An 18,264-nucleotide genomic window follows, 5' to 3' on the forward strand; every position below is an offset into this window, starting at 1 on the left:
GGGCCACTTTATAATGACTATGTCGGCATGTATTTGTAAAAAAAAACAAAAAAAAAACAAATTATTTAGGGGGGCTTAAGAATATTTTAGGGGGGCTTGAGCCCCCCTAAAATATGCCTAACAACGCCAATGTCTGACACATTTTTCCATCTCCATCATATGAAGCGTGCTAGTTAGAATCTCTGCCTCACAGTCTGGAGATCATGTAACTAGACTTAGACTTCCTTTTGTTGTCATTCAAATTTACAACTTTACAGTACAGATAAGAACGAAATTTCGTTGCTTTAGCTCATGGTAGTGCAGGATAAAAGAGCAATAAGGAGCGGATATAAATAACTGGCTTGCTTACGCGCTTGAGATGTATCGAGGCTGACATCGGTAACTTCATGGCTGGCGTACGTACTTTTCTACATACTTTGGCGACATACAGAGGTGGTCGTTCAGGTTTAGCCAACATTTTAACAATGGAAAACAGATCCGGGGCAAGGCCATAAAACTCACTTTTTGGCTTCGTAATCATATTAATATTTGTGAGGACATTCATTTATCTAACTGGTTTTCCTTGAGGGCCGTATCGCAGTGATGGCTTCCATCAAAGGGCCGCTTGAAACAGCAAATATTGTGAATTATGCATTTGAATATTGAAAATATGTTTTTATGTACAGTAAAAAAAAAAAAAAATCTGTAGATTTTACAGGGGAAAAAATGGCAAGTCCTTCACCAGAATTTTACTGTGAAATATACAGTTTTTACAACATATTACGGTAAATGGAAAAACAATAACACTTTTTTTTTTTTTCTGCCATCTGAGCTGCCAGATTTTTACCGTACTTTTTATTTTTCCATTTGCAGTAATAGACCTTAAAAACAACAACAAAAACGGGCAGCTCGAACGACAGACTTTTATCGTAAAAAAACTAGAAATGTCCGATAAATGCTTTAAAATGTAATATCGGAAATTATCGGTATCGGTTTCAAAAAGTAAAATGTATGACTTTTTAAAACGCCGCTGTACGGAGTGGTACACGGACGTCTCCCAGTCATACTTGCCAACACTCCCCATTTTCCCGGGAGACTCCCGAATTTCAGTGCCCCTCTCGAAAATCTCCCGGGGCGACCATTCTCCCGAATTTCTCCCGATTTCCACCCAGACAACAATATTGGGGGCGTGCCTTAAAGGCACTGCCTTTGCGTGCCGGCCCAATCACATAATATCTACGGCTTTTCACACACACAAGTGAATGCAGGCATACTTGGTCAACAGCCATACAGGTCACACTGAGGGTGGCCGTGTAAACAACTTTAACACTGTTGCAAATATGCGCCACACTGTGAACCCACACCAAACAAGAAGGACAAACACATTTCGGGAGAACATCCGCACCGTAACACAACATAAACACAACAGAACAAATACCCAGAACCCCTTGCAGCACTAACTCTTCCGGGACGCTCCAATATACACCCCTCGCTACCCCATACCCGCCCCCTACCTCAACCTCGCCCACCTCAACCTCCTCATGCTCTCTCAGGGAGAGCATGTCCCAAATTCCAAGCTGCTGTTTTGAGGCATGTTAAAAAAAATAATGCACTTTGTGACTTCAATAATAAATATGGCAGTGCCATGTTGGCATTTTTTTTCCATAACTGGAGTTGATTTATTTTGGAAAACCTTGTTACATTGTTTAATGCATCCAGCGGGGCATCACAACAAAATTAGGCATAATAATGTGTTAATTCCACGACTGTATATATCGGTATCGCTTGATATCGGAATCGGTAATTAAGAGTTGGACAATATCGGAATAACGGATATCGGCAAAAAAGCCATTATCGGACATCTCTAAAAAAAAAACGGTGTTTTTCTTTTCAATTTCCAGTAATATTCTGTAATATATTCTGTACACTGCTGCTGGAATTTTAATTTTCCTGAGGGAACTCTCCTGAAGGAATCAATAAAGTACTATCTATCTATCTATATGCCGTAAAGACCACCGTAAATGTTACCGTAAAATGTAGTCATTTTTACTGTGCACAATTTGTAAATGGAAGTCAAGCAGATATTTAAGTGCTTACTTTTATTTTGACAAAAAATGTGTTGCAATATTGGATACTATTACAGTTTAAAATGTATGCAACTGCATGCCATACAAAAAAAAAATTCTGTGGAAATATAAGGTTGTTTATTGACACATGTTATTTTCAGGCGTTTGTGGGCCACATAAAATGATGTGGCGGGCCAGATCTGGCCCCCAGGCCTTGAGTTCGACACCTGTGATCCAGGCCATCATTTCGCCGCCTATTGCTGTCACTCCTTGGGCGTGTCAGACGGACAGCAGCAGTGGGTGGCACCGAAGACCGAGGTGGGTGTAACGTATACGCCGGCTACCACCAGAAGCTCTCCCGGGTTGTAATCATAGATTGAGTAATCAAACCAGAGTCAAAGACTTTCGTATCCTATGTGATATGCTGGCATGTTTACATTTTTACTAGAGATGTGCGATAATGGCTTTTTTGCCGATATCCGATATTGTCCAACTCTTAATTACCGATTCCGATATCAACCGATACCGATATATACAGTCGTGGAATTAGCACATTATCATGCCTAACTTTGTTGTGATGCCTGCTGGATGCATTAAACAATGTAACAAGGTTTTCCAAAATAAATCAACTCAAGTTTTGGAAAAAAATGCCAACATGGCACTGCCATATTTATTATTGAAGTCACAAAGTGCTTTTCTTTTTTTTTTTAACATGCCTCAATACAGCAGCTTGGAATTTGGGACATGCTCTCCCTGAGAGAGCATGAGGAGGTTGAGGTGGGCGGGGTTTGGGGCGAGGGGGGGTTATATTGGAGCGTCCCGGAAGAGTTAGTGCTGCAAGGGGTTCTGGGTATTTGTTCTGTTGTGTTACGGTGCGGATGTTCTCCCGAAATGTGTTTGTCATTCTTGTTCGGTGTTGGTTCACAGTGTGGCGCATATTTGTAACAGTGTTAAAGTTGTTTATACGGCCACTCTCAGTGTGACCTGTATGGCTGTTGACCAAGTATGCTTGCATTCACTTGTGTGTGTGAAAAGCCGTAGATATTATGTGACTGGGCCGGCACGCAAAGGCAGTGCCTTTAAGGTTTATTGGCGCTCTGTACTTCTCCCTACGTCCGTGTACACAGCGGCGTTTTAAAAAGTCAGACATTTTACTTTTTGAAACCGATACCGATAATTTCCCATATTACATTTTAAAGCATTTATCGGCCGATAATATCAGCAGTTCGATATTATCGGACATCCCTAATTTTTACCTAATATTTATGAATTTTATTGAAGTAATTTACTTGTTATCTTATTATATATGCAATATTGTATTTAGTTCTATTTATTTATTATATATTTACTCTATATTTTTTTAATCACATTTTTTTTTATCCCAGCACGCAGCAATTTCTACCCGCTGGTGATGGCTCCAAACACAAGAAAGAAGCTTCTCCTACTGGCTACTTTCAATATTGGTGCGTTCCATTTACCTGGGAAGTCAGAGCTGGGAATGACGACATCGCCGCGCTGTGAGCGTTACGAGGTCAGAAATCAGGATGGCCACATCCACGAAAGCTATTTTTGGGCTTGCTTTGTCTGAATATAAACAACCTTTGGGAAGATATGCACTCTATCTACAACCTTCAAACATGGTGGATGAAGAGAAAACACAGACACTATTGCTAGTGATGTAGAACATATAAACATCATTTACTTTTGTACATTTTTTTTTTTTAAATCAGCCTGACCTAAGCCTAAGGTTTATGTGTTAAATAAATTGTGTAATTATAGAATATGATTAAAATCAAGAGTAATATTTATAATTCATATAGTAAATATTTGAGTGGGCCCCGGGCACCTCTGTAGTTGAAAATGTGGGCCCCAGAGTCAAAAAGGTTAGGAAGCCCTGCTTTAAACTTCCCCAAGTATGGCTCCATGAGCTGGACAAACGCCTGGAGATGCCCTACGTCAACAACGCAGTCGGAGGCCCGTCGGTGCGCAGCTCGTACATCGCCGCCCTCCACTTCACCCTCAGCAGCCTGACCAGCGTCGGCTTTGGCAACGTGTGCGCCGACACGGACGCCGAGAACATCTTCTCCATCTGCACCATGCTCATCAGCGGTATGCCGGATGTATGGAATAACGTGATTGGGCAGGCACGCTGTTTATATCGTGGGAAAGCGGACGTGAAAAAAAGGCTGTCCTCACTCAGGTCCGCATGGAGCTGGAGGGGGCGTGGCCTCCAGCTCCGAGTGAAAATCGGAAGATTTTCTGGAGAATATTTGTCCCGGGTGGTTTTCGGGAGAGGCGCTGAATTTCGGGAGTCTCCCGGAAAATTCGGGAGGGTTGGCAAGTATGTTGTAGCCAGTTCAGTTTTAGTTTTGTTCTACATAGCCTTCCCTAAGCTTTCATGCCTTTTCTTAGGGGCACTCACCTTGTTGTTTATTTTTGGTTTAAGCATTAGACACCTTTTTACCTGCACACTGCCTCCCGCTGTCGCCTGCATATTGCATACCTGCCAACTACTCCGGTTTTCCCGTAATTAGTACGGTTTTCATCAACCTATTCCGGGTTACGGTTGCAGTGATAAAAAATACGGTTTTTCATTCATTAAAAATTTTTTTTTTTTTTTAAAGTTTTATTCACGAAATCGCGTAACAACAATGACAATCGACACTGCTTCCCGTAACTTCCTATCGAGCCATTCCGAATGCCATGCGCGAGGCTATTTATAGCACCGCTGCCAAGCACGAGGCACCTGTTGCCATTGTTTCCAAACGAGCGAACGATCATGAAATCAGCCGGAGAAAAATCGCAAACGAGTCTTAAACCGAAAAGAAAACTGCAGTCATTCCGTGAAGAATATTCAAAAGCCTATCCGGGAATAATTATCCGTTCCAAAAAGGGTGAAAACTACGCGAATTGCACCTTGTGCAGACAAGATTTTTTGATCGGACACGGAGGAATTAGCGATGTAAAAGACCACGTTGGGACAAAAAAACACAAGTCTAATGCCGTTGCTAGCGATACAAGTGGAAAACGTTCAACGTTTTTCGGATTTTAGCCACAAAAAGGTAATGACACCAATGTTATCTATTGGAATTGTTTAGTACTGTTATACTGTTAAAAGTGTTTTTACTATTTATGCTTTCAAGTCCAAGTTGAAGAAATCTTGTTAAATGTTGACAGCATAACTACCAAAATACAGAAGTATGTCCTTAATATTTTTGCAGTGCTATTTCTGTTGAAAAGTTAAAATGATTACATTAGAGATGTGATGTGCCACTTTTCAAGTGTCTGATGGCTTAAATTAATTTTCATTAATTTTTCATATTTTGAATTCTTTTGAAAGGCTTACAAAAAAACTACATTTGAATTGTAATTCCATGCTACTGACAGGACTATTAATTTGAATGAAGTTAGCTTACCATGTTTACAGTATGATAATTGTGATAGAAATGTGAATTTTAGGCACAGAATATTTTTTACAATTGAACAAGGCAGTAGATTATACAAGCTTGGACAGAAAGTTAATAATGACACCAATTTTTTTTTTTAATGGAATTGTTTAGTACTGTTTTACCATTTGTTTACTGTAAAAAGTGTTTATACTGTTTATACTTTCAATTAACAAATTGAAGTCTTGTGAAAGGTTGACAGGATAACTGGCATTAACTGTCAAAATAATTTCAAACTATTGAAGTTAGCTTACAGAATAAACATGTCAATCAACCCATGTGATTTTTGCTGTAATATTTTTGTTTTGAAAAGTCACTGTGACTGATAGAAAAGTGATGGTTTTAGCAACGTTTTAACATGTCTGAATGCTAATAATCATTTTGCGTCGGGGGGCGAAGCCTGAACCCCCCACCAGGACTTTGTCCTGGACCTACCGGGGCCTGTGGCCCCTGGCTACTAGATTTTTCTGATTTCAAAAGTTGGCAGGTATGATATTGTGATCACAACACACCATCGTCGTCTCACACGACGTGTTTCCAACATCTACAAAGCAATTAGCTACCGGCTTCCACCTACTGATGTGGTATGGTATAACACGGTTACTCTGCCGAGCTCTAGACAGCACTGACACTCAACAACGGCACATTATGTACGGATTAAAATTACTGATTTGCAAGAAATATTTTTAACCCAAATATGTGAAATGACATCATCTCCGTGGTTGAAAAACACTGGTATAGACGACGATGGGATAAGGCAAGGAAGCATCTAAGAGGAGCTGGTGTACACACATTTCTACACACTCAAACGCACCAGTGGTGGAGGGATGAAAGTCACAGCCTGGACTCCTCCCTTGTTCCTCCTCCCCTCTCTGACACTCTGATAGAAACACACATGCGTACAATAAAACACACACACACACACACGCATTTCCTCAACTCTCAATGGTTGCTGCTAGGCCTGGGCCGACATTCGTTAAGTCAATTAACCAACGATAAATCAAATTAAAGACGGTAAGTTTTCCGCCGTCACTACATTGCCGTGTGCAGACTTCAAGAGCATTCATGCTTTCATCGGTTTCATCGGTTGAACTCACAACCTACCGATCTCAGGGCGGACACTCTAAACACTAGGCCACTGAGTAGGTAGATATTATTGTTTATCGGCAATAATTTGTAGGTCAAGCAAAATGTGTTATCGGCCCAGGTCTAGTTGGTGCTACTATGTTGAGAATGTGACCGAGATTTTGTTGCGCACTCCTCACCCTGTGCATCTCGATGGAGTCGATCCACAGGTGCCGGCGCTCGGGGTCCAGCGCTCTCAGGTACCAGACGCTGTCGTTGACGCTGATGTCCAGTCGGCACTCGTCAAACTCGTGGGCCTGCGAAACAAAAACAGGAAGGACATGCACGTGTTGGTTCACACTGCTGAATGTTTGTGAGTGATTATTGATTGATTGAAACTTTTATTAGTACAAACCCCGTTTCCATATGAGTTGGGAAATTGTGTTAGATGTAAATATAAACGGAATACAATGATTTGCAAATCCTTTTCAACCCATATTCAATGAATGCACTACAAAGACAACATATTTGATGTTCAAATTCAAACTTTTTTTTTTTTTTGCAAATAATAATTAACTTATAATTTCATGGCTGCAACACGTGCCAAAGTAGTTGGGAAAGGGCATGTTCACCACTGTGTTACATGGCCTTTCCTTTTAACAACACTCAGTAAAGGTTTGGGAACTGAGGAGACACATTTTTTAAGCTTCTTAGGGGGAATTCTTTCTCATTCTTGCTTGATGTATAGCTTAAGTTGTTCAACAGTCCGGGGGTCTCCGTTGTGCTATTTTAGGCTTCATAATGCGCCACACATTTTCAATGGGAGACAGGTCTGGACTACAGGCAGGCCAGTCTAGTACCCGCACTCTTTTACTATGAAGCCACGTTGATGTAACACGTGGCTTGGCATTGTCTTGCTGAAATAAGCAGGGGCGTCCATGGTAACGTTGCTTGGATGGCAACATATGTTGCTCCAAAACCTGTATGTACCTTTCAGCATTAATGGTGCCTTCACAGATGTATAAGTTACCCATGTCTTGGGCACTAATATACCCCCATACCATCACACATGATGGCTTTTCAACTTTGTGCCTATAACAATCCGGATGGTTCTTTTCCTCTTTGGTCCAGAGGACCAAAAACAATTTCAAATGTGGACTCGTCAGACCACTGAACACTTTTCCACTTTGCATCAGTCCATCTTAGATGAGCTCAGGCCCAGCGAAGCCGACGGCGTTTCTGGGTGTTGTTAATAAACGGTTTTCGCCTTGCATAGGAGAGTTTTAACTTGCACTTACAGATGTAGCGACCAACTGTAGTTACTGACAGTGGGTTTCTGAAGTGTTCCTGAGCCCATGTGGTGATATCCTTTACACACTGATGTCGCTTGTTGATGCAGTACAGCCTGAGGGATCGAAGGTCACGGGCTTAGCTGCTTACGTGCAGTGATTTCTCCAGATTCTCTGAACCCTTTGATGATATTACGGACCGTAGATGGTGAAACCCCTAAATTCCTTGCAATAGCTGGTTGAGAAAGGTTTTTCTTAAACTGTGCATCTGCCTCACAATACGAAGGTCCTGAGTAGTCTTGGGTTCAATCCCGGGCTCGGGATCTTTCTGTGTGGAGTTTGCATGTTCTCCCCGTGACTGCGTGGGTTCCCTCCGGGTACTCCGGCTTCCTCCCACCTCCAAAGACATGCACCTGGGGATAGGTTGATTGGCAACACTAAATTGGCCCTAGTGTGTGAATGTGAGTGTGAATGTTGTCTGTCTATCTGTGTTGGCCCTGCGATGAGGAGGCGACTTGTCCAGGGTGTACCCCGCCTTCCGCCCGATGGTAGCTGAGATAGGCTCCAGCGCCCCCCGCGACCCCAAAAGGGAATAAGCGGTAGAAAATGGATGGATGGATGGATGGATGTTCAACAATTTGCTCACGCATTTGTTGACAAAGTGGTGACCCTCGCCCCATCCTTGTTTGTGAATGACTGAGCATTTCATGGAATCTACTTTTATACCCAATCATGGCACCCACCTGTTCCCAATTTGCCTGTTCACCTGTGGGATGTTCCAAATAAGTGTTTGATGAGCATTCCTCAACTTTATCAGTATTTATTGCCACCTTTCCCAACTTGTTTGTCACGTGTTGCTGGCATCAAATTCTAAAGTTAATGATTATTTGCAAATGTTTATCAGTTTGAACATCAAATATGTTGTCTTTGTAGCATATTCAAATGAATATGGGTTGAAATTGATTTGCAAATCATTGTATTCCATTTATATTTACATCTAACACAATTTCCCAACTCATATGGAAACAGGGTTTGTACGTTATGGAAGTAGTTTGACATGAGAGGTGTAGCGGATTTTATAGACTAGGCTCGGTAGAAGTTGTTTTACTCTGCTTGATAGTGATCCGATGACGCCACACGCGGGGAGAAAATGAGAGGAAAAGCTGAATAAACAAAACGGGGACACGATGTCTGTGACCCCCGACTGTCACCCTGCTGCTGCTGGCGGCCCAACAAATGATCGCACGTATTTTCTGTTGCATCAGACAGCCGAACACACGGTCTGCGATGAATGTTTTCCATGTTTGTCGGCGCGCAGTATGTCAACAAGAAAGAGGTGCACGCACACACACACACACACACACACACTAGCAGACACACTCTTAAGGCCATCAGGGAAAAGCTGGTTGCTATCAGCCGCCTTGAAGCACGTCAGCACAGCGCCGTTTAACAGATGCTCCACCCGTGTGCATGTGTGTGAAGAGGTCTGCTGTGCACGTGTGCAGAAAGGCCGGCAACAATTAGTGCAACTGTAACCGCTGAAGTGTTTATTTAAATTGCACTCATTGATTGGTAGGAGTCAGGGGTATTGCGAGAGAAGACATTTTAATCCTTCATTGAGTTTTCGGTTTTTCCTTCGAAGCTACTTAAGACAAATGCTGAGGGAAGATTTAGCGAAATGGCCAGTTTGCATCTTGTACCAGCTTTAAGCTCATTCAGGGGGAGGGATGGTAGTAGTTAGGGTTGTACGGTATACCGGTACCAGTACCAAAATATTGGTATCGGGACAACACTAGTAGTAATACTACATTGGTTGATTCTAGGGATGTCAAGGTATGAACATTTCTTATCACGGTTATTGTGACCAAAATGATCACGTTTATCATTATTATCACTGGTATTTTTTAATGTGCTCAAATATTTCAGTAAGTACTTACACTGAAATCTTTTAACCAAGTTTAAGTTAAAAAAAAAAAAAAACATTCAAAAACTAGATGAGGCAATTAAAGTTAAAGTACCAATGATTGTCACACACACACTAGGGGGAGAAGACACTGTCGAAGGTGAGCCACGTAAATAAGACCGCCCACAAAACGGCGGATCTTGAAGCGAATGTCAGAAAGCGGCTTGAAGATGATCTGTAAAACATCATCTATGCAACATTTTGGCCAAAGAGCCACCAGGGTTTCCCGCAGCGCTTTGTTGTTAAGGCGGCCGCCTTAAGCCCTGTCTGTCTGAGAGAAAGACAAGCATTATTGACCTACAGTTAACAACTAAGTTATTTCACTTGACCTTTTTCTGTATTGAAGCAGCAAAAAAGGACATTATGTTAAATGAAGAGTTTCTGTCTCTGATAGTTGATATAATAATGTAACTGCATCATAAAGCCTACATGAACTCCATGGTGTTCAGGGATGAATAGACTCTCCTATTGCTATTGTAATATTGTTTCAGCTATAGTTACATTAATCATTAGTAATGTAGCAGCCTAGTTTTGAATGGCAGGGTCCCTGCTATAACATGTTGATAAAAATATAACATTTACATAATCAAAATCCACTACAGGCTTCCCAAATGCTGTAATAAATTAAGCATGATGAGTTGAGCATCTGTCAGCATGTGGCCCCACTTTTAACTCTTTTTTTCAAACACTTATTGCAAACGCTTATTTACAGTAAGTCATTAATTTGACTTTGTCATTATTTTGACTTTGTAAATATTGACTTACTAAGACAAAATAATGACATACTTAGTATCTCAGGTAACTAGGACTGTTTTGTGTTTTGTTTACGGAAAAAATATCGAGATATACATCGTATATTGCCATTCAGCATACGGAGCGGAAAACACAACCAAAAATTGTAGGCTTCTTCACGCGACGAAGCCGGCCTACTTCACCACAGTCTGTAGTCTATTGCCCCCCCAGGCTGTGGTGGCAGCGACGGGATGGAGACCTATTTTCTGGTGCGCCTAATATATGAAAAAAAGATCAAAAATAGACCATGTGTGCCTTATAATCGGGTGCGCCCTATGGTCTGGAAAATGCGGTACATGCAGCATGTATGCACAAAATAACATTTGGTAGCCTGGTACATCAAAGTCAACAACCACCAAATATCAATGACTAGATTAATGGTGCATGTTAGCGAATTGGAATTGAGACAAGTGGAGTGTGACACTAAAAGAGGATCAGGTTCATAGTGTGAGTCAGAAAGAGCATTAGGACATGTGGTCAGCCTCTTACATGATGACTAATGTAGAGGAAGTCACACGACTTGCATTTCCTGCAAGTATTCTCCAAGACGTGAAGTGAACTATATTTATATAGCGCTTTTCTCTAGTGACTCAAAGTGCTTTACATAGTGAAACCCAATATCTGAGTTACATTTAAACCAGTGTGGGTGGCTCTGGGAGCAGGTGGGTAAAGTGTCTTTCCCAAGGACACAACGGCAGTGACTAGGATGGCGCCAGTGGGAATCGAACCTGGAACCCTCAAGTTGCTGGCACGGCCACTTTACCAATAGAGTTATGCTTCCCCAGACCGCTGGTAAGAGTCAGTCCAACCAAATGATCACCTCTCCCTTTAATTAACGCTTTTCGCTTGGAAATCCCAGATAAGAGGCTTCTTGAGAAGGCTGCGTGGACGTGTGGGGTGTGTTGTCAGTGGGTGGAGGCCTGGCAACAGGGGTGTATGACTCCAAGGTTAATATTTACATTGGCATGGGATGGTTGAAGCTGAGTAAACACAGGTCGGAGTACGAGCTGTTGCGTAGTGCTTGTGAACGACCGCTAGTCGAGCTCGGCGTGTTTAGGCCGCGTGACCCGGTGACCTCATGAGGATTACACTCGGTGGAAAGTGCGTTAACATCACTGATGTATTTGCTAGTGACGCACGGGGGAAAAAGCCTGGCTGAGTGGCAGTAAAAAGATGCATTCTTCACCGTGATGAGGAGAAACTAAGTTTTGTCACTAGAAGGTCTCCTGAAAACACCAGCTGGTCTTCGGGCGCCGCTCGGAGCCCGGAAGGAAATGAGAAGCACACTGGACATCTGATTCACATTATTCAAAACTGTATTTACATAATGATGACTCAAACGTATCTCGGTTAAGCGAGAGGCTAAGAGGGGCAAAAGAGGGGGAAAACCGAAGAGCATTCTTATATAAGAAAATAATGGTTTTGTGGCCTGGGTTTGGTTCAGTTTAATTTAAAGGGGAACATTATCACCAGACCTATGTAAGCGTCAATATATACCTTGATGTTGCAGAAAAAAGACCATATATTTTTTTAACCGATTTCCGAACTCTAAATGGGTGAATTTTGGCGAATTAAACGCCTTACTAATATTCGCTCTCGGAGCGATGACATGAAGCAATCCGCCATTTTCTCAAACACCGAGTCAAATCAGCTCTGTTATTTTCCGTTTTTTTCGACTGTTTTCCGTACCTTGGAGACATCATGCCTCGTCGGTGTGTTGTCGGAGGGTGTAACAACATGAACAGGGACGGATTCAAGTTGCACCAGTGGCCCAAAGATGCGAAAGTGGCAAGAAATTGGACGTTTGTTCTGCACACTTTACCGACGAAAGCTGTGCTACGACAGAGATGGCAAGAATGTGTGGATATCCTGCGACACTCAAAGCAGATGCATTTCCAACGATAAAGTCAAAGAAATCTGCCGCCAGACCCCCATTGAATCTGCCGGAGTGTGTGAGCAATTCAGGGACAAAGGACCTCGGTAGCACGGCAAGCAATGGCGGCGGTTTGTTCCCCCAGACGAGCGAGCTAAACCCCCTATCGACCCTAGCTTCCCTGGCCTGCTGACATCAACTCCAAAACTGGACAGATCAGCTTTCAGGAAAAGAGCGCGGATGAGGGTATGTCTACAGAATATATTAATTGATGAAAATTGGGCTGTCTGCACTCTCAAAGTGCATGTTGTTGCCAAATGTATTTCATATGCTGTAAACCTAGTTCATAGTTGTTAGTTTCCTTTAATGCCAAACAAACACATACCAATCGTTGGTTAGAAGGCGATCGCCGAATTCGTCCTCGCTTTCTCCCGTGTCGCTGGCTGTCGTGTCGTTTTCGTCGGTTTCGCTTGCATACGGTTGAAACCGATATGGCTCAATAGCTTTAGTTTGTTCTTCAATTTCGTTTTCGCTACCTGCCTCCACACTACAACCATCCGTTTCAATACATTCGTAATCTGTTGAATCGCTTAAGCCGCTGAGTCTGAATCCGAGCTAATGTCGCTATAGCTTGCTGTTCTTTCCACCATGTTTGTTTGTGTTGGCTTCACTATGTGACGTCACAGGAAAATGGACGGGTGTTTATAACGATGGTTAAAATCAGGCACTTTGAAGCTTTTTTTAGGGATATTGCGTGATGGGTAAAATTTTGAAAAAAACTTTGAAAAATATAATAAGCCACTGGGAACTGATTTTTAATGATTTTAACCATTCTGAAATTGTGATAATGTTCCCCTTTAAGCAGTACGAGGGGTGGAAACAGTGTTTCCCCCAGAAAACGTGTTAGTTAAGGTGGTGACTCTCCAGGGGGAGGGGTTGGGTAGGTGTAAGGATCGGTGTAACTCGGCCTGACGCCATCACGTCTCCACCTCGTCGCTGCCACCACAGCCTGGGGGGGCAATAGACTACAGACTGTGGTGAAGTAGGCCGGCGTCGTCGCGTGAAAAAGCCTACAACTTTTGGTTGTGTTTTCCGCTCCATTTGCTGAATGGCGATATACGATATATATCTCGATATTTTTTCCGTAAAGTAAAAACAAAACAGTCCTAGTTACCTGAGATACTAAAATAATGACTTACAAAGTCAAATTACTGACTTACTGTCAGTAAGCGTTTGCAATAAGCGTTTGAAAAAAAGAGTTAAAAGTGGGCCCACATGCTGACATATGCTCAACTCATCATGCTTAATTTATTACAGCATTTGGGAAGCTGTAGTTGATTTTTATTATGTAAATGTTATATTTGTATCAACATGTGATAGGAGGGACCCTGCCATTCAAAACTAGGCTGCTACATTACTAATGATTAAAGGGGAACATTATCACCAGACCTATGTAAGCGTCAATATATACCTTGATGTTGCAGAAAAAAGACCATATATTTTTTTAACCGATTTCCGAACTCTAAATGGGTGAATTTTGGCGAATTAAACACCTTTCTATTATTCGCTCTCGGAGCGATGACGTCATGCATCGGGAAACAATCCGCCATTTTCTCAAACACATTACAAACACCGAATCAAATCAGCTCTGTTATTTTCCGTTTTTTCGACAGTTTTCCGTACCTTGGAGACATCATGCCTCGTCGGTGTGTTTTCGGAGGGTGTAACAACACGAACAGGGACGGATTCAAGTTGCACCAGTGGCCCAAAGATGCGAAAGTGGCAAGAAATTGGACGAAATTTGTTCAAAATACGAGGGTGTGGGGAAAGCCGACGAAAATGGTCAGTCGTTTGTTCCGCACACTTTACCGACGAAAGCTAGATATGGCAAGAATGTGTGGATATCCTTCGACACTCAAAGCAGATGCATTTCCAACGATAAAGTCAAAGAAATCTGCCGCCAGACCCCCATTGAATCTGCCGGAGTGTGTGAGCTATTCAGGGACAAAGGACCTCGGTAGCACGGCAGGCAATGGCGGCAGTTTGTTCCCGCAGACGAGCGAGCTAAACCCCCCTGGATGTCTTGGCTCACACCGCTTCTACCGTCCCTTATGCCACCGAAGATGATCAAGAGAAGAATATCGACCTTAGCTTCCCTGGCCTGCTGACATCAACTCCAAAACTGGACAGATCAGCTTTCAGGAAAAGAGAGCGGATGAGGGTATGTCTACAGAATATATTAATTGATGAAAACTTTATTCATTACTCGCGGTTTCACGTAAATTATTATACATAAACTGTGTTTACCAATAATTTAGCTTAAAAACATTACAACACTTAAAAACAAACACATACCAATCGTTGGTTAGAAGGCGATCGCCGAATTCGTCCTCGCTTTCTCCCGTGTCACTGGCTGTCGTGTCGTTTTCGCTTGCATACGGTTCAAACCGATATGGCTCAATAGCTTCAGTTTCTTCTTCAATTTCGCTTAAGCCGCTGAAATCCGAGTCTGAATCCGAGCTAATGTCGCTATACCTTGCTGTTCTATCCGCCATGTTTGTTTGTATTGGCATCACTGTGTGACGTCACAGGAAAATGGACGGGTGTATATAACGATGGTTAAAATCAGGCACTTTGAAGCTTTTTTTAGGGATATTGCGTGATGGGTAAAATTTTGAAAAAAACTTCGAAAAATAAAGTAAGCCACTGGGAACTGATTTTTAATGGTTTTACCCCTTCTGAAATTGTGATAATGTTCCGCTTTAATGTAACTATAGCTGAAAAAATATTACAATAGCAATAGGAGAGACTATTCATCCCTGAACACCATGGAGTTCATGTAGGCTTAATGATGCACTTACATTATTATATCAACTATCAGAGACAGAAACTCTTCATTCAACAAAATGTCCTTTTTATTGCAAATGATCATTGATGATCATGATCATCCCTCGTTCATTAACAAGTAAAAAGTCAAGGGCGGTCACCGCATGTTCTTGGCCGCAGATGTTGGTCAATTTTTTTAGGGCATTACAGCAAATGACGAGGGCGGTCGCAGCTTTAGATTCGAGCCCTGGTGACATTTTCACCCATATCGCCAAGCCTGGACCCTATTGTGTGCTGCGATGTAAATTAGTCTAAATAACGGAACTTCAATCTTCTATTTTATGTAGGGTCCCCCCGACCCTGATCCAAACACACGCACTCCGAACCATGTCAGGTCAGCCAAACGTTTCGGATTTATTTCATAAACCGTCTTATCCCCAGGCAGCACTGTACAAACAAGTTGGGTTTTAATTAAGACACAAGGGAAACTAAGGCACCTGCAGTTAATTAATAAGTTGTGCCGCCCTACATTTATTCCTACTGAGAGTTCAAACAAGCAACATGTGACATGTCCAAATTACGACAGTTTGCCGGCTAAAACCTGTCATCACTGCACCTTCTTACAACATTCCGTCTTGCAAGAGCATTTGACACCTCCATAGTTGCTTAAACATCTTTCCAAAGCCTGTACGGTAAATGTATTGCCCTGCTGGCCTGTAAGGACGGTGGACACTCACGGTAATAACCGCTTTGCTGAGGCACAGCGAGCCGCGGCAGCCGTACTCCGTCTCATCCTGGGACTTGTAGTAGCTGAGTGTGTTGTTCTTCAGAACCACCCAGCGGTCCTGCCAGCCGTGGATGTAATTGGTCCACTGGGGAGTGAAAGCACCAGTTAGAATTCTACACATATCGTTTAACTTGCGATTTGTAATCCGTGTTTATTTTGCGAATAACAGTGAAATGTATTACAAATGCTAAATAAAGCAACCATATTGGGTCTTGGTGAATTGAGTGTACATAGTACATACAGTACACCAACAACACACTTTATCATGTCAGACAGTAACCCCGGCGACGTGGTGATACGTGTAGTAGAAGTGTGTACACTCATAAATCCTATGACGTAAACTGGACTTTGTATGATGGCGTTAAGCAGAGGTGTCAAAAGTGGTTTTCGCTGAGGGCCACATGGCAGTTATGTTTGGCCCCAGAGGGCCGTTTCTAACAGTGAATACTATTATTACACATTTTTTAAAATGCATTTTTAAAAGTAGATTTTTTAAAAACTAAAATGTATAAAAAATATGGTAAATTGCAATAATTTCACCTCAAATTGTAATGTATATTATTACTGTAAATTGAAAAACCGTACTGCTGTTTTTATGGTAAAAAAAAAAAAAAGGCAGCTCAGTTGCCAGAATTTTACTGTAAAATGTACATTTGTTTTTTTTACTGTAAATTTTTTATTAGAACTGCAATTTTACAGTAAAATTTTGGCACCTGAGCTGCCAGTTTGTTAAATCAACCAACTGTCGATATTTCGGTGTATTACTGTTATGGAATAATTGATGCAAAGTATTTAGAGACCTAAATAGGTCAAATTCTTTACAACAATTCAGTATTATTTTTTAGCTTTTTTTTTTTTTTTTAAGTCCATCTAAAATTAGAGGACTAAATGTTAGATGTTAAAAAAATATATACTTTTTTTTGGTTTTTAACTTTCAACGCTTAAGTGTTTATATAAAATTCAGATCTGTCTAGCACTTATACCTTTTTATAATTTTTTTCATGTTTGTTTTTATGCACTTTTTGTCAAATAATTGTTTTGTTTTTTATATGCTAAACACACAAAATATGCAATATTTCCCCAAAATATATATTTCAATGCGGAATATTTGATGTGAAGTAATTGCAGCTTTATAGAGGTCAATAATTCATTTCAACATTGATTTTGATTCATTATTATTTTTAGCAGTTTTCCTAGTAAAATTTGTGACCCAAAGAACTCCACTTGTGTTAAAGGTCAAACTTTTTTTTTTTACTTTTAACTCTTAAGTCTCTCGATCAACTTCAGATCTGTCGATTATAAGTTATTTGTTTTATGCCCTTTTTGTCAAAGAAAATCCTACTTTTTATGGCAAAAACACAAAATGTGCAATATTTCCCCCCCAAAAAATGTATATAAGTGGAATATTTGATGTGAAGTAATTTCAGCCTTAAATAGGTCAATAATTCATTACAACATTGATTTTGTAAATGTTAGATGTTAAAAAAATATATACTTTTTTTTTGTTTTTAACTTTCAACGCTTAAGTGTTTATATAAAATTCAGATCTGTCTAGCACTTATACCTTTTTATAAATTTTTTCATGTTTGTTTTTATGCACTTTTGGTCAAATAATTGTTTTGTTTTTTATACGGCAAACACAAAATATGCGATATTTCCCCAAAAAATATATTTCAATGCGGAATATTAGATGTGAAGTCATTGTAGCTACCAATAGGGCAATATTTCATGACAACATAGATTTTATTTTGTTATTGGTTTTTTTAGAATGTTTGTTGTTAAAAAGTCCCACTAAAATTATTAAAAGCGTTAAAAAAAGTCATACATTTTTATTTTTATTTTTTTACTTTCAACGCTTAAGTGTCTATATCAAATTCAGCTCTATCTAGCGATTATAGGTTATTTTTTTCCATTTTTGTTTTTATGTACTTTTCATGAAGTTTTTGTCAAATAATTGCAATATTTCCCCCAAAAATTATATTTACGTGCGGAATGTTTGATGTCAAGTCATTCTAGCTATCAATAGGGCAATATTTCATGACAACGTTGATTTTAATTTGTTATTGTGTTTTTTTGAGAAGATTTTTGTTGTCGTTAATAAGTCCCACTAAAATTCTTAAAAGCATTAAAAGAAGGTCATATGTTTTTCTTTTTCTTTTTTACTTTCAGCGCTTAAGT

At 40.8% G+C, this 18,264-nt stretch overlaps 1 protein-coding gene across 4 annotated transcripts in view; it reads right to left on the reverse strand.

The window, feature by feature from the left end:
* LOC133610181 (ceramide transfer protein-like) overlaps positions 1 to 18,264 on the reverse strand; it is a 63,386-nt gene that overhangs the window by 27,257 nt on the left and 17,865 nt on the right. For 2 of the 4 annotated variants that reach the window (XM_061966272.2, XM_061966271.2), the window contains exons 2-4: positions 16,037 to 16,171; positions 6,757 to 6,873; positions 6,306 to 6,371 (exon numbers count right to left, since the gene is read on the reverse strand). In XM_061966272.2, coding sequence (XP_061822256.1) covers positions 6,306 to 6,371; positions 6,757 to 6,873; positions 16,037 to 16,171 — 318 coding nt within the window. The remainder of the gene's footprint in view (positions 1 to 6,305; positions 6,372 to 6,756; positions 6,874 to 16,036; positions 16,172 to 18,264) is intronic. The other 2 variants (XM_061966274.2, XM_061966273.2) reach the window with 1 other exon arrangement.

Source organism: Nerophis lumbriciformis, linkage group LG11 (genome assembly GCF_033978685.3).
Source record: "Nerophis lumbriciformis linkage group LG11, RoL_Nlum_v2.1, whole genome shotgun sequence".
Lineage (NCBI taxonomy): Eukaryota > Metazoa > Chordata > Actinopteri > Syngnathiformes > Syngnathidae > Nerophis > Nerophis lumbriciformis.